This window comes from Eretmochelys imbricata, chromosome 16 (genome assembly GCF_965152235.1).
Source record: "Eretmochelys imbricata isolate rEreImb1 chromosome 16, rEreImb1.hap1, whole genome shotgun sequence".
Taxonomy (NCBI): domain Eukaryota; kingdom Metazoa; phylum Chordata; order Testudines; family Cheloniidae; genus Eretmochelys; species Eretmochelys imbricata.
In genome coordinates, this window is record NC_135587.1 from 24,313,136 (window position 1) to 24,336,774 (window position 23,639).

The 23,639-nt window shown below is 41.4% G+C and overlaps 1 protein-coding gene across 8 annotated transcripts in view; it reads right to left on the bottom strand.

Moving 5' to 3' along the window:
• DENND1A (DENN domain containing 1A) overlaps window positions 1-23,639 on the bottom strand; it is a 413,337-nt gene that overhangs the window by 205,009 nt on the left and 184,689 nt on the right. For all 8 annotated transcript variants that reach the window (XM_077835776.1, XM_077835774.1, XM_077835772.1 and 5 more), the window contains exon 10: window positions 6,700-6,800. In XM_077835776.1, coding sequence (XP_077691902.1) covers window positions 6,700-6,800 — 101 coding nt within the window. The remainder of the gene's footprint in view (window positions 1-6,699; window positions 6,801-23,639) is intronic.

Sequence of the window (23,639 nt, forward strand, 5' to 3'; positions counted from 1 at the left end):
CTGCCACCACCAAATGTGGGTTTATTTATTAGGAAAGTGTTGTTTGGAAACGTCTTTCCCCCCAAAATCCTCCCAACCCTTGCACCCCACTTCCTGGGGAAGGTTTGGTAAAAATCCTCACCAATTTGCATAGGTGACCACAGACCCAAACCCTTGGATCTTAAGAACAATGAAAAAGCATTCAGTTTCTGAAAAGAAGGATTTTAATAGAAGTAAAAAGTAAAAAAGAATCACCTCTGTAAAATTAGATGGTAAATACCTTACAGGGTAATTAGATTCAAAACATAGAGAATCCCTCTAGGCAAAACCTTAAGTTACAAAGAAAACACACAGACAGGAATATCCATTCTATTCAGCACAGCTTAATTTCTCAGCCATTTAAAGAAATCATTATCTAACACATATCTAGCTAGATTACTTTCTAAGTTCTAAGACTCCATTCCTGTTGCAAAAGCATCACACAGACAGACACAGCAAAGCATCACACAGACAGACACAGACCCTTTGTTTTTCTCCCTCCTCCCAGATTTTGAAAGTATCTTGTCTCCTCATTGGTTATTTTGGTCAGGTGCCAAAATAGGGCCACCTTTAATAGGGCCACCTTTACAAAGCTGAAAACGCTTTGGTTATCCTAGTTTCTTAACCCTTTACAGGTGAGAGGATTTTTCCTCTGGCCAGGAGAGATTTTAAAGGGGTTTACCCTTCCCTTTATATTTATGACAAAGTTAAATATAGACGAAGAAAGATGGGCATTTGTATGAATATTCATGGCAACTATCAGGCCCTATAATAGGCCAGACCCCCATGAAAGGGGTAGATTTGGACCACTGGATTCATTTGGCACGCCAGAGACAGGATAGGACCCTCATGGATGACCGCTTGTCTTTTACCACCAGATCCCAAGAAAGGGTCTGAGTATATGTAAGGAATGGTACAAGATACTAGCTTAAAAAACATAGCAGTAATATAAAGTTATGTGGGTTGGAGCATTTGTGTCATTACTAATGGTGCTAATAAAACTGGTAAAAGCTTTGCTTTGTCCTCAGTGTGAGTTTGAGTGTATATTTCCTAAACACAGAACAGAAATATTTATTGAATACTTCTGCCTTTTCTGCATTATTATTGATAACTGTACCTTTTCCAGCTAGTAATGGACCAATACCATTGTCGTTAACTTTGCTGGCCAGAGAGTTCTCCTGTCCCTTTACTTCCCTTATCAATTTTCTACAATTTCTAACCTCTTATTTATATTCATTGCTATCAACTTCCCCTTTCTTCCATCAGTTACATTTTTTTTAATGTACATAACGGTTTTCACTTCCCCTCTAAACCAGATTGTGGATTTAAAAAAAAAAAAAAAAAAACTCCCAGCACCGCCTTCCTTCCTCATTTGTGAATTTTTGGGCATCAAGTAAGGTGTTCTTAAATGATTGTCAATTATCATTCACAACTTTCTGATTAAATTCTTTCTCTCATCTGATTTGGCTCATAAGCGTTTTCAGTTTTGTAAAGGTGGCCCTATTAAAGAACAAAGGATATATTGCTGGTCTGTACTTTACTCTGCTTACACATTATAAATGTGATCAAGTCATGATCACTTGTACTTAAGATAACATTAATTTTTTGTTCTGTGATCAGTTTTTCTTTATCTGTTAGGACAAGGACTAGTAAATAATTCCCATGTTGGCTGCAATACTTTTGGAGTTAGGATGTGAAACATTTACTAGAATGGAAGCCACATACATGTTTTCAGATATTTACAAAAGCTGGAGATGTCTGGCTCCTTTTATTTTTTCTCAACCATCTGCTTTAGTTTCTCCTCTTTTAAATTCTTATGTCACAGCTGCAAAGTAAAGAACCAGACAGTAACTTAAGTTAAAATTAAATAAAAATTAAAGCCTCAAGTTTAAAAAAAACTCAATTGCAGTTCATTTTCCCTAAAATGCAAATAACCATAAATTAAAAATACAGCTTTGGAGTAGACAGTAAGAAGTTTTCATGACAGTATTAGCGTTCATGGCCAAAATCACCTTTCTGAGTTCACACAGTTACAAAATAGATGGAAGTTATTTTGGGAAACATATTTATGGCACATAAATTGGTGCTAAATTGATTTATTCAGACAACTACAGTGTGTGATTACTACTCTAATTAAAGTTCACATCAGGCTAAGATAATGAGTTGTTGTGTTTGTGAATGTGCAATTAGAGTCTTCCTGATAATTATAGGTTTTAAAATCATACTTTTAAGCCCCCTAGCTTGTTCATTCGTTATAGTCACAGGCTGAAATGCTGTGAAAGAGTCAATTCAGCCTGGCTCAGCTATTTGTATCTTTATTTCTTTTCATACATAGCCTATGTTTTTGCTTTGTGCACACCTATGCTCCCAACTGCGGGTCCAGTCTTAGCTCCTTTTAACATGTCTTTGTCAGAAAGTCAATGAATATCTAATCTTCAAACCCAGTGTAAAAGCCTCTTGTGGCCCACACCGTTGTCCTGAAAACTCCTAGCAGCATGTACCTGAAGAAAAAACTGGCATTAGCAGCCTTCATGTGTTAATTACACACGCAAAGCCTATTATGCACAGAAAGGGCACCTGCTGGCAGTGAAAATGACTAGAATCTGCCCTTCCTGTGCAGTGAGTAAATTGAAGGTTCATTTCTACAGGAGATAATAGTTTTTAGATTCCATTCCGTGTATCCCCGACATGGGCATGTACTTAACATTTAAATAATCTGCAGAGGAACAAACCTCCTTTAAATTTACATGTTTCAGGCTTCTAGCACTTCACTTAAAACACTAGTTATCCCCGCTGGTTCCTTACTTAGAAGCACTCCATAGGCTTTTGCTAAGAATGTGGAGAAAAGTCACAGAAAAGAATATAATAAAGCTATTAGCATAGACTCCAGTTTCTTGAGATTTATGGATCCTGATCGAAGCCACAGAAGTTAGCTTAAAGTAATAAAACTCAATTTTGATTAGATTATCTGTTTTTCTCAATAGCAGTATTTTTATTTAACCATCATTGTATTTTCTGTTCTTTAAGTTGTCAAATACACCCACTGATTTTTTTGGCTGCAACACATTTACTGGTGAAATGTCAAAAAAACTCATTAAAACAGAAAAAAATATTGAGCACAAAAGCATGTAAAGCCACTGATGGATGCATGCTTAATCTAAACAGTAGCACAGTTCTAACCACTACTTATTAGATATGTATTCCATTGTATTTTATTTCAGGAATTGTAGATAGGTATTTTGTGGCAGACTATGTGGTGCCGTTAGTCTGAGTGTTCCTTCAGCAAGTGTGTTTAACATGCACTTCTTCCTATGACTCTCATGCATGATATGCATACTTAGAGTGTCTAGGCTATTATAACTGAATATATATTGTTTCAAGCACAACACTTAAGGCAGGTCAGAGAGAGTAGAGACCGATTTTTGAGTGAAAATATATCCCACGCTGTTCTGTGGCTATGTAGCGTTTGGGATGACACTATTCATATGAATTTATGTGAACAGGAACAGTTCTTAATTCACAACCCTCCCCAATCACACAGTGAATATGACTTTTGACTTTCAGCATTAAAACTGAAGGATTGGCAGCATCTCTACTGGAGGTCCCAATCAGGGTTAAGTAGGCACTTTTCAGCATATACATTTTTATTCACAACATCCCCAGTTCCTGTGCCCCTTCTTGTTAGTTTCACATCACTCCCTGGTGTGAAATTAACATGGAGCAGGACAAAGCTAAGTAAGAATGGGAAAGGGGAGTGATTAGGAGCAGCATGAACTTAACAGGCAAGTTTTAGGTGTGTTGCCAGTTTAAAAGAAGCCAAATTGCAGAAGCTTTTCTTAAAACGTGGCATAGTATGTGACCATGGAGTCAAAGATTATATCATAATGCATAGGCACAAGGGGGCCAAATTAAAATTGCACAAATCTTGCATTTCCTAATTTTTGAGAGTTGATTTTGCAAGCTTAACAATGTTCTTTTAACAGCTTTTGTAATAATGTATATAGTGCTCACAATGTGCTAGATACTGTACTGACATAAAGGAAGACAGTTCCTGCCCTAAGAGCTTAACTTGTACACAAGCCTGGAACTCCTTATGCTATTCGGCTCTCTCTGTGCCCTCAATTACTTCAGCCATCCTTCTGCCTGCTTTTGGAAAGAGTATCACTGTCTCTGTGCACTTGCTGACTAAGACAGTTAACCAGGGTTCTCAAAGTCCCGGCCCGTGAGCCATCTGTGACTCGAGAACCTCCCCACTGAGGCCCACGGAGGAGAGACGCATGCAGACACGCTGCTGGCAATGTCTGCTGCAGGCACCACCCACCGCAGCTCCCATTGGCTGGGGGAAAGGGACAGAGATAGCATCACTAGTTGCCGGGCAGAGTCAGCCCTGGAGGCAGCATCATTAGTTGCCAGGCAGAGTCAGCCCTGGAGGCAGCGTCACTTTTCTCCCCACAACGAATATAAACCAGTCAAAATACCAAACACAACTATCTGATGCACACCTTGCTGCAATCCTGAAGGTTTCAACTGTTCAGTCACTGAGGGCAAACATCGACAAACTGACAGAACTGAAGCACTGCCAGGTGTCTGGCAAACATAAAAACTCTCTGGCAGGCGAAGAATTATATGAAGTTGTATGACAGTTTTATTATTTCTAAGAAATTCAAAATAAAAAATACAATATAAACGTTTTCTTTTCTGAATACCATCTTCAGTGACCTTATTGGCCCGGCGGGAGGATTTGAGGACTGGCACTGGCCCTAAGGTAAATTGAGTTTGAGACCCCTGTTGTTAACGGTACTCCTCCCTCACACTCCTCAAGATCAGGTTCAGATTCCCACCAAGTCATCCAAGACCAGGTAACCCCAACACAATAGTCGCAATAGCCCATCTCATTTTTCAAGTTAAAACAAAGTTTATTGGTGTGAGATACAAAATAAAAGGGGAATTGCAAACAAAATAAGAGGTCATAAGTAGACTATAAATACTGTGAGACCAACTTTCATGAGAAGTGTAGCTATCTGGGCTCTGTGCTTTTTGACCGGCATTAGTTAACAATGAAGAAAACCTTACATATTATACATGTCTTTGTATTCCTCGGCTGTTGCAAATGTTCTTGTAAACCTTGTCTGCACTAAGAATTGTACCGGTTCCTGACAGTAGATGTTGTCTGCAACAGGGGTAGCTGAACCAGAACTTAAAAAACAACATACATTCAACTGTGACGGTTGACAGGACCAAATTATGTTCAGCACATTTCCAAAACCATTGCTGGGGCATGCTCTTTGCGATAGGAGAATAAATAGCTTCCTTCACAAATCCTGAAGCTGCCACTAAGGGTCTGTCTATATGGCAAAAATAATCCTGCAGCAGCAAATCACAGAGCCCAGGTCTACAGACTGGAGCTCATGCTATGGTGCTAAAAAATAGCCATTAGATGCCCCAGCTCAGCCTGGAGCTTGGACTCTGAAACTTATTCTCTTCCCCAGGCTTCAGAGCCCAAGCTCCAGCCCAAGCTGGAATGTCTACATAGCTATTTTTAGTGTCATAGCGTGAGTCCAAGTTTATAGTCCCAGACTCTGATACTCGCCACTGAGAATTCTGGGGTTTTTTTTGGCCATGTCGGTGTACCCTAAGGTCAACTGGCATATAAAGTGACTTTCTAATGAAGAAGAGATTTGATAGTTATACTCCACCTCCCACATGCACATGCTAGACCATTTTAAAAACATTATTTTCTGCCACATCTTCTTCACTGAGGGCAATGATCGTTTGTGTAGAAACCTACATATTTGTTTTGTCAAATGATAAGAAAAGGGCCTGGGGATTGAAGATTTAATGGAGTCTTTCCTATAAGAATGTACTAAGGGCCCTTCTAAAAATCTAGAACAGTGCTTGAAATGTTTCTTTGTATGGATATATAGCAGGCAGCTGCTTGGCAAGCATCCAGTGTGCCTTGTCACTGTAAATGAATGTATTCTTAATTTGACCCAAGTAAAAGTTTTGGTTGACAGATTAAATAGTGAAGAAAAATGCAAATGATTCCAGGCTGAAACTTTCTAGCTTGATGGGAAATTGGTGTGAGTAGCAAAGAGCATCTTGGGAGTTACAGGAAAGCTTACTGAGTTCACATGTGGGAGCACCCAGTGTCAAAGAATTCCCGCTCTCTTTCCCTTCCGTAGGAAGCTATAACTCCATGCTAATGGAGCAGGAGAGACAGAAAATGTTTACACCCTCTCCCAAATAACATGTCTATTTCTAAATTCACACTGCAAAATAGAAGGTTGTAACAGGAAAGCACCAAAGAAAAAATAAACTGACAAATCAGGAAAGCAATGGGAAAATAGGAGTTATCTGTTTCTACCTGTATCATTTATTTTTGGAGTCTTCTTGATTTAAAATGTAACAGTCAAACAAAATCTATGCTGTAATAGTGAATCTTGCAGATCTAAAATTAGTATATAGTAACATTCTGTAATAATATATCATGTTAGCGTAACTAGTAAGACTGGTGCTATTATATTATGCTATGAAAACAATGTATTTGACTTACTGAATCAACTACTTATTTAACATACACATATAAATTTTTAGATTAACAGTTACACCATAAAAACACTTAAACCTTAAAATGCAGAGATTCATAAAACTGTTGCATATCTAAGTGATCTACAGTCTTACCAGCAGTAGTCCAATAGATGCGGGGGCAGAACAGGAATGTAAACATGTTGCCAGAACATTGGGTAGAGCATAGCTGCAGACCCATGAATGCAGGCAGTTAACTGAAAGATATAAATCAAAACAAGATCATAAATAAGATAAAACTTAAGCTTAAAAGAAATGGCTGGCCAAATAAACAAATAAATCATAAAATAAAATAAAATAATCTGTTAGAAGTAGCAACTGGTTTGGTCTCTGAAGATTTGACTACAGAACATACATTGCACTGGTAACAAATGCTAGTGACAGGTGGAGTAATTCTGGTTCATGATGACTGTTGTTTGACTTAATTTTGTTAATATCTGAGAGTATATTTCGCCCAACACACACAATCTGAAGACAGCATTTCACATCTTCCTCAAAGCAACAGAAGCAGAATCAAAATCGGGGGCAGAAGGGAACAGGGAGGAAATAAAAAAATGGCAGAAAAAGCCTGATTCTGGCAATTTCCACCTAGTGAGTAGCTTAGAGATGTAATGAAACAACGGTATAAATATTAAGGAAGAAAAAAAAAATCTGTTACCTCAGTAGTACAGTAGGAACTTGGGACTAATGAATCGTAAACAGCATGGGTTTCTCTAAAACAATTCCCCCCCAAGCAAATTGATCATTTTGGCTAGAATTACTGAATAAATGGGTAAAAGAAAGAGTCTGTGTTCCTGGACTTCAGCATTTGATCTACTGACTCTCACAATTTTTCATTAAAAGTTAATTCAAATTGGCTTGGACACTGACACAAACTGAGAACTAAAGATAAATGGCAATGAAATTGTGGGGAGGTGCCTAGTAAGGTGCTGGAGGAGTTGATTTGGGTCCCAACCTTATTTAAAATCTTAATTAATAACCAGAAAGAGAATGTGAAATTTACTGAAGGAATTAAAATGGGAGATGTTGTGAACCCCTAAACGGACAGATACTTAAAAACACAAGGAAGCAGAAAGGGTCAAAATACTGCATGAGCAGGCAATAATATTAATATTTAATTAATAATTATTAGTATTCGTATTACTATAGCACCTAGGAACCCTAGTCATGGACAATCATCCCACTGTGTTAGACACAGTGCACACACAAAACAAAAAGTCCCTGGCTCCAAAGAGCTTACAATCAAAGAATCAGAGAAGAGACAACAGAGGTGTATAGACAGACAGTGGTGTCCAAGGAAACAATGAGACGGTATTGGTCAGCATGGCAGGCAGTGAATGAATGGATTTACCCTGGGAAACAAAGATAATGTCACGTACCTTGTGAGTACATACCTAGAATAATGCTCAGCTTGGAGTATAAGAAACAATTTAAATGAAATTAAAAGAAATTCAGGAAAATGTTTAAAGGAAGGGAGGAACAGACTTCTGAGGAAAGATAGAGTCAAATACATACAGTTTGACTAAATGACGACAAAGACAGACAACACTCTCTATGTATATCTAAAAGGTGTAAACTCCAAGGACATGCAGCAGTTTAGGGTGACCTACAGACATAATAGGATGAAATAAAACAAAGGAAATGTCAGAATGATCATTAGGAAGCATGACTTAGCTGTGGGACTTATTAGGTTGCAGTGTAGTCCCCAGAAGGCAGTGGAGTCATTTGCAACTGGACAAACCACTGAGATATATATTGTACCACAGGGAACCAGTGACTGGCAGAGGAAATGGTCTAGGTGAGCTAACAGGTCTTTGTCTCTAATGTCAATTCTTAAACTAAGACTTATCCTGCAACACAACAAGGCACAACAGGCTGCCCCATCAGGATTCCATGTTGGGGAAATAAGTCTCAATTGTGAATCTAGTTTCTGTGGTTCATGCCAGAGCCTTTAATGTATTTTCAATGCAGTTTTTGTTGGCTTGTTTTAACACATGGATAACTGTTAGTATGTGAACAACAAAACCTGTTTTTGGAGTTAACGTGTGTCTGATTGGGCGTCAAGAATGAAGACGGACTATATTTTAAACACATCTTATTTTTAGCCCATGAACTAAAACCTACTGAAGTCTAGGGATGAAACAGACCTGGATTAGCTGCGAGGATACAAGAAGAAATACTGAGATTCTCTGGAAGGGAGTCAAGGCTCTTTGCACCATGATACAGCTACACAGAACCAGTAGTTTTACATTTAATGGCAAAAATGTAACCATTAAAGTGAATAAAAATAGATTTTACAATTTACTCCTCAAAAAACAGATGGTTTTTCCCCTCAATTTTTTAAAAATCACTCCCAGGCTGGTAACCTTGTATGCCACGTATAAGCCCACAGTTGACTTTTATGACTGAGCTATATACCACTATGTTAGAAAGCCAGAGCCTTAAGATATACACTATAGCTAGAGGAGAGATGTTAGAATATTTAGTATTATTATATTTTAAAAAAATGGATAAATAAGCTACCATAGTTACAGAAGCCAGTACTGTACTGCAACCCTGTGAAAAGTATTTGCCAATCTCATGGAATATGAATTACTGCCTGATTATGCCATTAGATAGCCATCTGATGTGATTATTAGGGCCTCAGGCTCTCCATTTCATAATATATTTACATTGGGATTCAGAGACTTATTGCTGATCACAACATCAAGAAGGGTTTCCCTAAACCTCTCACTGCTAGAAGCTGGGACTGGACGATAGGGGTGGATCACACGACAAATTGCTCTGTTCAGTTCATTCCCTCTGAAGCATCTGGCACCAGCCACTGTCAGAAGATAGGATACGGGCTAGATGGACCATTGGTCTGACCCAGTATGGTCATTCTCACGTTGTTAAGGGTTACAGCAATTAGGTGAAGGAGGGAAACACACCATTTTCTATAATATTTCTGATAACTAAGACAAGAAAATATCTAAAAAGCAAATTCTAATAGTATGTAAAACCTGGAAAAGGAGGCGGGAGGATTTTCTTGTCCCCTATAAATGACACAATGGGAGAGGGTTAATCTTAAAATATGACTGAACCATACAGAAAACAATTGATTCTTTGGGATGTAATCGGCACAAAAATCCAAGGGTCCAAAACGTATTTGGTGTATCACACAAGAGTAATAACGTAACAGTTTTAACAATGTTTATGAGGGTATCACTTAGCGGTGTCTGACCTCTGCTTCAATGTTTAGGCCTCTATATTCTTTTTACCCTTTTTGATGCTGCATTGCAGCCTTGTTTACATCTCAAGGCAGAGACAGTTCCTGGGATGAAATGACAAGCCAGTTTTTAACACTGCCTTTATTAGGCTGCACCCCATGAAGACTGCTGCTTTCGCTTTTCTATGTAGGTTTTTATAAGGTCACCTCTTATGCGGTATCTGTGAGTTTTTGAATGTCAGTAACTTGCCTTTATTAACAGAGGAACATGTGTATACAGGAAAAGCGAGGAGTCAAAAGCCCTAGCTACAAGAATTCTTTACGTTACTGTGCCATGAGCATCTCCAGTTTGGAGATTTTCCAAGTGTAACCAGTTTGTTGTAATCTCAAAACCCTTCTTTCCTGTTAACTTATTTAAATAGATACGATGCTCTTTGTGGATGGTGCATAGTGTTATTAAGAAACAAAAAGTGGAATCCACAGTAAACACTCACTGTATTGGTTAAGTTCTAATTCTTAAAAACGTTCTTCAGTAACGTGGGTTTGTCTGTCCCTGTACTCGTCTCCGTATGCCTGTTCCCTATCCTGCCCACATTTTGTCAATTTACCTGTTCTGTTCCTTATGCACCACTCAAAACAAGAGGGGTTTTTTAGGGGAAAGCACTATTCTAATACTAAGAACTTTACGTAGTCCTGAAATGTACAATGCACTTGTAAAAACATACAATAAGACACTCTCTGCTCTCAAGAGCTCACAATCTAACACAGCATTTCACAGCCAAAAGGGGTTTTAAAATTATTGTTAGACTGTGATCTGTATCACCCTTGCATGGTGACCAGATCTTCAAGTATACGCATCTGCATTCATTTCTCTTGTGCTGCTCTGCACAGATTGGTAGGTTCACGATTATGGTAAAACACAGTTCTCCTTTGCAAACATAAGGAAAAAAAATTTAAATTAGTAAATGGAGGAAACTGAAGATTTGGAGGTTTGGTCCAGACGCTTGACAAAAGCTCTTGGATATGGAAACTGGAATAGAATAGAAAACGGGCTTTTAAGCAAGACTGATGTTCAGATACTATAAATACAGATGTAGCTAGTTTATAGATTTTTAGTACTTCCTGGGCTGTTTTAGATAATATAGCAAGAATAATGTTTCCAAGTCTATTTCCACTTCTGGACCCAAATCAGGAAGTGCAATTATCCCCTCACCCCTCATATCACACTTATTTGAAAAAAATCAGGAGCAGTTAAATATTTAGGTTTGATTCAAGTTTTGACCAAAGGGTTTGGGTTACTTTTTCTGGACCCATTCACCCATCCCCAATTACAGGTTGCAAGCTAAGAGACAGTTACTCACTTTGCAGTAACCGAAGTTCTTCGAGATGTGTGTCCCTGTGGGTGCTCCACTCCAGGTGATAGTGTGTCCCAGTGTCGTTGATCAGAGATCTTTGGTAGCAGTGCCTGGCCAGGACATGCGTGCTCAGCTGCTGTCTCGCAGTCTTGTTCGAGTGTGCCTGGACACACGCGTCCCACGTCCCCCTCAGTTCCTTCTCTACTGTGGAGAAGTCAGTATAGAACTCTAAAGTAGTGGGGAGGTGGGTGGGGAGTGGAGCACCCACCCGGACCCACATCTTGAAGAACTTCAGTTACTGCAAGGTGAGTAACTTTCTCTTCCTCTTTGAGCACTGTCCCTGTCAGTGCTCCACTCCAGGTGAATGTGAAAAAGTACCCGCTAAGGCTGGTGGGACTTTGGAGTTGCAGCAGTGAGTACTGTAGACAGTACTGTATGGCCCACTACGGAGTCTGCTGTGGTATCCTGTGTGCTAGCATAGTGTTTAGTAAATGTGTGTTCAGAGGACCACGTGGCCGCCTTACAGATATCAGGAATGGGTACATTATGGAGGAAAGCAACGGATGTTGACATGGCTCGAGTAGAATGAGTTCTGATTCCTTCGGGCAGTTGAGCATTTTGAATGCGATAACAGGATCTGATGCAGTCAGAGATCCACTTGGAAAGTCGTTGTTTAGAAACTGCTGCACCCTTTGATCGCTCGGTAATGGAGACAAATAGGCAGGAAGACTTACAAAATGGTTTAGTCCTGTCTAAATAGAAGGCCAGTGCTCATCTGACGTCGAGGGTGTGCAGCGGTGCCTTGTGTGGAGTCATGTGAGGTTTGGAATAGAATGTAGGTAAGTATATTTGTTGGTTAAGGTGGAAGGTGCGTACCACCTTAGGGAGAAATTTAGGGTGGTTTTGCAGGGTAACTTTGTCTTTGGAGAAGGTTGCGTAGGGAGGGTAGGCCACCAGGGCGCTTATTCCCCCTACCCCCCTTGCTGATGTTATAGAAGAAGGCTACCTTCATGGACATATGAAGAAGAGATGAAGTAGCTAAGGGCTCGAATGGAGGTTTCATAAGACCGCGAAGAACGAGATTGAGATTCCATGCAGCTGCGGATGGGTAAATCTCGGGGTAGAGATTTTGTAGGCCATGAGGAAGCATTTTATGGTGGGGTGGGCAAAGAGTGAATATTCGTACCCTGATGGAGCTGAGTGAGAGTCCATTCTGTTTTAGTTCCAGGAGGTAGTCTAGGATGTTAGGAAGGATCAAGATATGGGGTGATAAATGTTTGTTTGAACACCACAGGGAAAACCGCTTCCACTTCTGCAGGTAAGTATGAGTGGAGTCTTTTCTACTATGCAGGAGGACATATCGGACTTGCTCAGAAAAGGCTAATTCGTGGGTCTGGAACCATGAAGGAACCATGGTGTCACGTGGAGTTTCTGGAGCTGGGGGTGAAGAATTTGTCTGTTGTCCTGGGAAAGGAAATCTGGTCTGTTGGGGAGAGTCCGTGGAAGACGGGCGGATATGTGGAGCAGGTAAGGACACCATGTCTGTCTCAGCCAAGCTGGGGCAATGAGTATGACCCGGGCCTTGTCATCTCTGATCTTGTGACGAATGCGTCTCTGAGAGATGCAGTCCTGAATCCCGCTCTGGAGCAAAAGAGGTGGCATTTGCGATTCTGGGTTGTGGCAAAGAGGTCTATTGACGAGGTGCCCCATTGGGAGAAGAGCTGTTGTAGAATTATGGGGTGCAATTCCCACTCATGTCCTTTGAAGAAGTGTCTGCTGAGTGTGTCGGCGGTAGTGTTCTTACAGCTGGGTAAGTACGACGCAACAATTTGTATGTGGTGTTGTATGCACCAATTCCATAATCGGATGGCTTCCATGAATAGGGAGTGTGATCGTGCTCCCCCGTCTGTTGATGTAAAACATACACACTATATTGTCCGTTAGGATCCGGATAGATTTGTTCTTTCTTAGGGGAAGAAAGCAGAGGCAGGCTTGTCTCACTGCTCTGAGCTCTAGGAGGTTTATGTGTAGACACGTCTCTGGCACAGACCAGTGGCCTTGTGCTGTGTGTCCCTCCAGATGCGCTCCCCAACCTATCAGGGAAGCATCCGTGGTGAGCATGACCGTGGGGGATTGCTCTTGAAAGGGAACGCCAATGCAAAGGTTCTCTGGTCTTGTCCACCATTGCAGGGAAGCTAGTACGTTTGCTGGAGGAGTCAGTAGTGTGCAGAGGCTGTGCCTGCTGGGTTTGTAGTTTGAGTTGAGCCAACCCTGAAGACATCTCATGTGCAGCCTGGCTTACTTGACCATGAAGGTGGTAGCTGCCATGTGTCCAAGGAGCTGCAGGCTGTATTTTTATAATTCTTGCCTGTATCCTAGGACGAACAGAGAGCATATGTATGAGGTGTAAGATAATGAGGAATCTGGTGTGTGGTAGTGAGGCTCTGGTTCAAACTGAGTCCAGGTGAGCTCTAAGTAATTCAATCTGCTGTGTAGGCGTCAGGGTGGATTTTTGGACGTTTATTTGTAGGCCCAAGCTGTGGAAGAGTGAGATGGTGAAATAGGTAACTTGAAGCATCTCGGCGTATGAGTTGCCCTTGATGAGGAAATCGTCTAGGTCGGGGAAAAGTATGATCCCATGTCTGTGGAGGTGGGCCACGACTATGGCTAGGGTTTTTAGAGAATACTCTCAGTGCTCTGGAGAGTCCAAAAGGGAGCACCCTGTATTGGAAATGGTCGTGTCTGATTGTGAAGCATAAGAAGCGTCTTTAGGCCAGATGAATGGGTATGTGAAAATAGGCATCTTGTAGGTCGAGGGCTGTGAACCAGTCCCCTTGTTCCAGTGCAGGTATTATTGTGCCTAGTGTGACCATCTTGAATTTTTGTACTCTTACGAATTTGTTCTGTCGGCGTAGGTCTAGTATAGGCCTCCATCCCCCTGTCTTTTTCTGGGTCAGAAAGTAATGGGAGTAGAATCCATTCCTCGTTGTGTTGGCACGGGTTCCACTGTGCCTATCCATAGAAGGTGATCCACTTCTACACGAAGTAGGTGCTTGCGAGAGGGGTCCCTGAAGAGTGACGGAGAAGGGGAAAGGGTAGGAGGGTGGGATATAAAAGGGATGGAGTAGCCAGACTGAACTATTTCTAGGACTCAACGGTCCTGTGTAATCTTCTGCCAGACATGGTGAAAAGCCTGGAGGTGGTGGCCAAAAGGGCAAGTAGGCAGTGGAGTTAAGGAATGGTCCTGCAGACCCTCAACCAACGCTTCAAATTTGTTGTTTATTTCCCAGTGGGTGGGAAGTAGCTGTTTGCGCTTGGTTTTGTCTGCTCTTAGGAGGTCTAGGGCAATTCCTAGGCAGGTCTTAAGGTCTGTTCTGAGGCCGGTGATACTGTTGTGTACATGGCCTCTGGTAAGGTTGATACTGTTATCTCCTGGGAATTGATGGGTAGATGCCCAGGGTGCTTAGGGCTGCTCTAGAGTCTTTCATGGTGTGAAGGACCTCATCTGTTTTGTTTTGGGTTTTTTTTGGGAAAAAAATCTGTCTTTATCGAAGGGGAGGTCCTCCACTTTGGTCTGTAGGTCTCTGGGGAGACCTGATGCAGAGAGCCAGGAAGCTCTTTGCATAACCACAGCAGTTGCGGTAGTACGGGCAGCTGTATCTGCCATGGCTAGAGATGCTTGTAGGGCCATTCTGGAAACAAATTGGCCTTCGACAAGGACTGATTTAAAGTCTGCTCTCCTGTCCTCTGGAATATGTGAGGTAAAGTCAAAGAGTTTATTGTAGTTATCAAAGTCATAGCTTGCAAGTAGGGCAGAGTAGTTTGCAATTCTGAATTGCAGAGTGGAGGAGGTATAAAACCTTGTGGCCCAGGCATCAAGATGTTTGAGGTCCTTGTCTTGAGGGGTGAGCCGGTAGTGTGGCTGTTTTGTCCTGTGGGTCGCAGCATCCACTACAAGAGAATCTGGTTGTGGGTGAGAGAATAAAAAGTCTACGTCCTTAGCAGGAATATAATATTTGCGTTCAGCCTTTTTGCAAGTTGGTAAGATAGAGGCTGGAGTCTGCCAGAGCGTGTTAGCTGGTTCTAGGAGTGCGTCATTTATGGGAAGCGCAATCTTTGAGGGCGCAGAGAGTTGAAGGATTTTGAGGAGTTTGTGTTGTGTCTCCTAGACGTCTTCTAAAGGGATCTCTTGGCTGAGTGCCACTCTCTTGAAAAGTTCCTGGAACTGTTTCAGGTCATCCACATTCTGTGGAGGCGGAGGCATGAGGGCTCCATCTGGAGCTGATGGAGAGTTGGGGTTTGGCGAATCAGGGTATGGTCCCTGGCCCACATCTTCAGAGGGGGGTTCGGGTGCTCTAGAAGTAGATGGAGCTGAAGGCGCAGAAGGAGCTTGTGGTCTGGTGGAAGAAGCATGAGGTCGAGTGGCAGTAGGATCTGGCCAAGGGTACCAATGAGGCCAAGGCATGGGATAAGAGAAGTTAGGTGCCACCCATGGGGAGAGCGGGGGGGTGTAGGGAAACTGAGGCTGGTGGTGGTTTGCCGTGGTCTGAGGTGTAAAAGGTTCTGGTGCAGGAGGAGAGGCAGGTGGGGAGAACTCCTGCTGTTGTTGCATATCAGGCTTGCTGTCAGTAAAGGTGGTCAGGTCAGGAGGGGAGAGCGGCTGGTCAAAGATTGAGCACTGTGTGTCCAGGAGTGGAGAGTTAGGCTCAGGTGCCAATGAAAAGTCGTCTTGACTCAGGAACTGTTGTTCCTGTTCCCTAGGGTCTGGCTCCGCTGAGCACGATCTGTGCTCTGAGGCATACACAGATTTTTGTTTAGCTTTCCCCAGTGCCGCGGGTCTCTTGTGTGTGCCCTGTGAGAGGTCTGTTGCTGCTGCATGAGCGGCGGGCAGGCTCAGTGCCGATGTTCTTGTCTGCACTGGAGTAGAGCGCGCTGTCAGCACCGGGTCTATTTTTGATGCCGAAGAGATCTTCCCTGCACGGGAAGTTGGGTCCCTGGCTCTGCGCTCCACGAAAGCCGCTGAAGTGCTGGGACGGTCGGAGGCTCCTGCCTTCAAGTGCTAACAGCACTGAGGGTAAGGATCTTGCAAGAGACCCTTTACCCATGTGAAAGTCTCCGCTTGGAGACGGTTGGGCTTCTTGCCTCTCTGCCTGAGAGGGTGAAGCTGTGCTCCTAATAGGTTCAGACCTGGCCGGGGAGTGTGAGGGAGAGGGTTTGCCATTGCCCTTCTCTGGAGATGGCTGTAGGGATTTCTGCAAAAAATCATTTTCAGCAGCAGGTCCCTGTCATGACGAGCCCTGGTTTTGAGGCTTGTGCAATGGAGGCACTTAGCAGGGACACGTGTCTCGACTAGGCACTTCATGCAGCGTGAATGTCCATCGGACTTTGGCATAGAGTCCTGACAGGAGAGACACTTTTTAAATCCTGAAGCCCCTGGCATTCTTGAACTTGGGAGTGCCGGGGGAGAGTATCTCCGCAGGAGACGAGCTTGAGGAAAAAAAGTTGGGTTTTTTTGTTTTGTTTTTTAAACTAAGTAACTATTCTAAAGGAAGGGAAACAACTGGGATGTTACTAACTAACTATTTCTATATTTTTGTGATTGTTTCCTTCAGAGACCAGGGAAGAGTGTTAGCACTGCCCTGAGTCCTGTCTTCAGCTGAGGACGGTTGAGAAGGAACTGATGGAGATGTGGGACACGCGCACTCAGGCAGACTCTAACGAGACTATGAGACAGCAGCCGAGTGCGTGCGTCCCGACCAGGCACTGCTACCGAAGATCTCCGATCAACAGCGCCAGGACGCACCGTCACCTGGAGTGGACCACCCACAGGGACAGCACTCGACAAAGAAGAGTGGTTTACCAATGACTCTATCAAGGTTTATTTTATGTCCCTGAATGCTGAGATAAATCTGTTAAAAAAAATTCACATTTAGGGGAATATTCTTAGTAGTGTAATTCCCACCAACACTAATGGACAGCAAGCAGCTACTGCATCATGCAATGAGCTGAGAATATGTTTCTTAAACTAACACTTTGTCTGCATGTCTAAGTATCCATAATTTTCCTGGTAGAGGAACATTAATCAATTTGAAAAACAAAAGCTCATTGTTGATTTATTTTTAATTCTCTTTGAATCACCTGTTGGGGCATGTGAGGTTGGGTTTGTAAAAGCAGAGCTGTATCATTAGCATTTAGTGTAAATTAGCTGATGTCAAAACCCTGTTTCAAGTAACAAAAATGACACAGATCTTATCTTCAGACTAATGTATAATATTAATATTTCACTGTAACCTTTAATGCATTACGAAGTGGAATGTGAGGACAATGAAGTCACTTGTCACTTACAAAATTGAGCTTTTGAAATGTCACATCATATCATCAGCTACTGATCCATGAGTTACACAGTCACATTTCTACATAGCCTGGAAGAATCCACATATATTTATACTTTTGACTGAAAAAAAATACACAATTTAGACTGAAGGCAACATTGTATTGGCAAACAACACTAAAAATTGTTGAATTAGTTTAGAAAGGATATTTTAGTTATCTGAGTTCAAAGCATAAAAAGTAAAGAAAAGGTTTGGGGAAAAGTAATCTTTAAGAGTAATTTTTCTCCATTCTTTTAGGTAAATGTTTTATATTCTACCATTTATTTTTTGTATTGATTCCAAAGCTAACATTTTTACAAACTATTATTGAAGTGCATGCTAGAGAGACTTTATTTCTGTTAGATACTGCATGTAAACCAAGTATACATAATTTGTTTAATATTGTTTTAAAAGCTAGTAATGAAAAATGTGCACATTTGAATTTGCATCAACTTTAAAGCACTTGGTATATAACAGAGGTATTGTAAATCTTAAATTTCAGTGCAAGAAAATGATCCTATCAAAAATCATACTCAGGGTATGTGTACACTGCATGCTTCTTTCGGCAATGTGCGGTGTACATACCTGTGTAGCCCTGCAAGCATAGATATAAGTAGCCGTGTAATTGCTGAGGCATGGCTTAGGCAACTAAAGACACTTGAAGGGTAAGGCATGAGCTTGAGTATCCTACATGGTTCTCTATTTGCCCAAGATGTGCCTCCCTGTCTACACTGCTATTTTTAGCAACGTGGTTTCCTGCTGCTTCTCACCTGCTGGAGCCTTTCCCAGCTGCCTTCCTCTGCCAGAGCCTTTCACTAATGTGTAGCTACATACCACAGTATGGACATGGTTTGCTGTTCACTGCAACATGTAGCTACACTTAACACCACATGCCACGGCCAGTGATGTAGTATAGTGCAGACACAGACTTAGTGCGAAAATTAGGAAGCCAGTATGTGTAAAATTTGCCTAAAGTAATTAGACATGATGAATATTCATTAGACAGCAATTATCAATCCTATGTAATGAGATTTTGCCCTCAAGCTTTTGAATATCCTAGGATCGTAAACAAAACTACAACAGCTAGTTAAATTACAGCACCACACAAATCAGCACCTTATTCTACATGTTGTAAAACAAGACACTAACCATGCAGTGACACATAAACCAAGTAAAAACTTTTAAAGACTACTTAAAATGATCTAAATATTAGTATAACTAACTAACAGCTAAAAACAATTACTAGAAAACAGGAGAAACTCGTAAAAAAAGCGCCAATCAAGATTCTAAGCATGGAGAAAACATCCCTATGTAGGCAGCTAGCCAGGGAAAGGAAGGAATGGAGGCATTTGCGGGCTGCACAGCTTACCCTTACATCGGCTTTGACCTCTCAGAACCACAATGGGGTATTTGTGAGGTCCCAATGGGCTCTGTTATCATAGAAGGTTCTCAAAGCTCAAGAGCACCATTGCATGGGCATGAGTATGCAAGCACCCTACCAACAGGAATATGGCAAGTTACCTTGAAAAAATGTGTAATGTACTATAACTTCATGCCAGGCATTAAAGCCCCACCACATAATTTCATTAAATTTTCTCTTTGATTCAGATTAAAAATAAAAAAGCCAGACCCAATTCAAAAATAATACTGCACTAGTGTGGTATTAATTATAAAAGCCTAAACAATAATGTGAAGAGAATGCTGCATCACATCTCATGGTAGATAGTGTTAATTTAAAACATCATAGCCACTGACATCAATTGAGTGAAACATACTGAGGAAGCATTGTCACCAGGACAAAACTGACTAACCTATGTCACCAACTGTCTTCCGATAATATATTCACACCTATACAAGAGAATATGGAAATACTGAGGAGACAGATTACACCACCATGCAGAGCTTATACCACTATGTTAATTTTACACAATTTATATACTCTAGCATTTAGGCACCATTCATCATCATCCTCATCATCATGTTCCTATTATGCCTCTGGCATTTAGGGCAGTGACTAAGCTCCTCGACCCCTATCTGTTTCTGGCAAGTCTTTCAAATGGTTCCCCAGCTGTGCTGCAGGCTTTTCAGCTCAGCTTCCACAGCTCTTTGCTATGTTGTTTTTGCACAGCCTCGTTTTCACTTGCCTTCAGGTGTCCATCTTATTGCTATTTTGGTGATGGAATCAGTTTTCATCTGAAGTACATGGCCAATCCACCTCCAACGCCTATTGGCAATGATGGTGCTCATATCTTCTTGGTTGTGTGAATAGGTCTTGGTTTGAGATTGTTCTGGGCCAAAAGATACGGAGGATTTTTCCGAGGTAGGTTGTATGAAATGAAGAAAGGTTGGACAGGTCATACTTTCTTATTCCCCAGAATTCTGCACTAAAAAGTAGTGTTGAAAGTACTGATAAATCTTGAGTTTGGTTTTGGTATTGTATTTTGATGATTTCCAGACTGTATTTAAGCTGAAGGTGTTCCTGGCTTTATTGATTCAGTTCCGGATGTCCTGGCACGTTCCACCATCCTGGCTGATGGGGCTGTCCAAGTACGTGAATTATTCTACACTGGTGAGAACATGATCCTCTATCCGTAGTGGTGATGACGAGGCAATATTAAAGGTCATGATAATGCCTCTTGGCATGTCTTCTGTGTACGCTGCATTACCCAGTCAATGGCAATTTGAAGAGGATAGCAGATATGACACACCCCTGATGTACTCCTATTTTGACTTCAAAACTGAGCTCACTGTGATCAACACTGCCTGTAAAATTGGAATAGAAGCTTTTGATGATGTTCATTATATGGAGAAGGATTCCATATGCCCACAGAATGCGCCATAGGCTGGTCCTGTGAAAGCTATCAAAAGCCTTCTCAAAGTCAATTAAGTTTATGTAGAGTTGTCGTTGCCATTCTAAGCATTGTGCTATTATGTTTCATAAAGTGAAAATCTGGTCTGTGCATCCACGCCCTTAAAAAAAACAACAGCTTGCTGTTTTCTGAGATCTCTGTCAACTGCATCTGATAGATGGTGGACTGTGATCTTACACAATAGCTGGCTTGGCCCAGATAAAAGTGATATCACACCAGTTATTACAATCACTACGAGCTCTTTTCTTAGGCACTATTACATTAATTTAAAGGTATATCAAAAGTCCCACAATAAAGAGGAACAAAACTCTTAGACACACCATTCAGTAAAGCTGGAAAAGCCCAACAGCTCTGCAACAAGAGGAAAAACCCTATAGCTCTGCTTTCCAGCAGACACAGATATGATCATTCCACAACAGCAGCGTAAGAGAGGAAGGGATAAAAAACTGCACAGACACAACACACACTGACCACATTCTGCATTTTTACTCAGTGAGCTGTTTTAACAAAGGTGTCTAAATGAGGCATTAAGCTAGTGTGTTTGGTTTTTAACTAACAGAGAAAGTTTGTCTATTAATAAATACTTTGAAAATAGAAGGCAGGAAAAATTAAACATATTGCTGATGTAATAAATATTTGGAAGATAACAATGACCAATTTTCAGCAACACCAGCGACCCTACTGTTTTCAATCAGAAAGTGATGACTCATCCATGGCATGATAACTCAAGAGAATTGTATTTCTTGTTATGGAGTGCCACAGAGGAGCATGGTAGCTGTTGTTTCCACTAAGAGTTTTGTATAAGGTAGGTGTATCAGTGAACCATAAAAACTACACATCAGCACAGTGGGGTTGGTTCTGTCAGAAGCATCTGCAAGGAGACAGGCTGGAAATATCAAAGTATTCCATGTAGACTTCTCAATTGGTTCCCGGCCAATGAGAGCTGCGGAACCAGTGTGCAGGGCCAGGCAGCGCACAGAGCTGCCTAGCTGCACCTCTGCTTAGCAACAGCAAGGACAGGTCGCTGCTTCTCTGGAGCCACCCAAAGTGAGCGCCCCCCAGATCCAACCCCCCTAAACCCTTCCTCTGCCCCAACCGCTTTACCCAAGCCCCCTCCCGTGTCCCAACCCCCAGCCCCACACCCAGACTCCCTCCCTCTTAGTTAACCAGAATCACTTACAGGCACCCCCCATTCCTCCAACATGCTGGATAAAAAAGCTTTTACTGTAATAAAGCAAATGCACAGCACAATTTCCGACTTGCCTTTACCTTGAGATGATTATGGACAGAACTGGCAGGCTCTCAGCTCATAGAGAGGGACAGAATTTGCTATTTATGCCAGAACAGCGTTTCTTCTCTGCACAAATAGTTGCTTAAAGCTGGAAATATCCTGGTTGGGGATAAATTAACCTCAATGAAAAGTAACCAGGTGGCGGACTTTTAGGAATTAGACTCAATTTGTGAATTTCTCCAAGAACCACCAGGCTGCTTACTTTGGCCATATTTTCTATATTTATACTGCCTGCATTACAGTGAATAGGTATAGGTATAATAGGTATTAGGGCAGGACTGTAAGGGCAAGCTGTGCTGGAGCTTCGAATACTGGCTAGAAGATATACTCCACTTCCCCTCTCTTTCAGTTACAACTTGTAAACACAAAGAGGCCTTTGCTATATGCACACACTCAGTTTTATGCATTCTAGATTAATTTTGTCTTTGTATGAGGAATTAGATCACAAAATGAATAGTTAAAATTCAGCTTGTGAATACTCAGTAAAATTCACAGTTCAGCATTTGCCAGTTGAAAAAAAAAACCAAAAAACCAATGCAAAATTGCAATAAACTTTCCACAGGTTTAATGACAAACAATTCACACGTAATAATTAATAGGTTAGATCTCAGCACTCTACCACCAAATCTTATTTAACTTGCCAATATTAAGAGCTCTTCAATCATAATATGAATTTCAGGAGACGTAGCACAGGATATTTCATTCCACTTTTAAGGTTTTTGCTTATTCTTCTCTACTTTACTTGATATTACATTTAAATCACAAGTGTTAAACAAATTAATTGCCAACAGTTCCTTTTTTAAAAAACAAGACACTGACTATACTTTGAGACTTCTCAGAGTTTGGTAAGTTTCCAGTTACAAGGTCTTGGCTTCTGCTGAGCACAGTTTGAAATAAAATAATGCAGCTTGTTCCTACTGCTGGATCATGCAGAGCCAAGTGTGCAGGCAAGGAATCACTGGCTCTCGCCCAAGACTTCAAACCTGTATTAAACTGTCACTCCAATCTCAATGCAGTTTATATATATAGTTGTAAGATACAAATGTATAGTAAGGCTAACTCTCACCCTGAAGAGCCAGATATGCTTTTATCTTGGACAGAGGCAAAGAAAGAGAAATAGGAGAAAGATGATAAGGAAGGAAAACACAAGCCTACTTGTGAAAGAGCTTATTAAGGAAAGCAAAGTGACAGGTAAGTAATGCTTCTTTCCAGCCTACCTTACGAAGGGGTGGATCATGCCAACCAAGCACACAGGCTCTATAGTTGGGAGAACCTTACCTTACCTTGATGCTGCCCCATCCCGCTTCCAAATTTATAATACTACATTTAATTCCCTTTTTCCTGAACCAAACAAATCACTCAACCCCACCTCCACCATGCCCACACAAACTGATTTACATCCTAGACCTGGGTCTGTAGCTTCGTTCACTCTGACTCTAAAGCAAAACCACAATGCTGGGTGTATATAAAAGCACACTGAAGAATACACTGCATAGGTCTGTCTATCTAACAGTTTTCTAAAATGTCCATCATTGTAGTATTTAAGCGCTACTGGTTCTTTAGGGTTTTGGTCACAAGAGTCTAAAGTTGTTAGAATGTCCCATAGATTATACTGAAACTCCTGATCTCATCTTCCTTTCTTAACTAGATAGATTATTATTTCTAGCTGGAGATGGAATACAAGTCGGGTTTATTCTCTCTCCCTCCCCCTCCCAATACGTACATGTTATTCTTTTATGGTTTTGGTATGTATTGTTTCAGCAGTATTTTCTGGCAGTCTATGATGCAGTTATAATCTTATACAATCAAAATCAGACCTTTAAAAGGCCAGATGATACCATACAAATGGAAATAAGTGCTCTAACTTTAGAAAGAGCCTTTCAAGTATTTAGTCTACAGCATTAGAAGGCAACGTTTAGTTAACCATCCTCTGTTTATCAT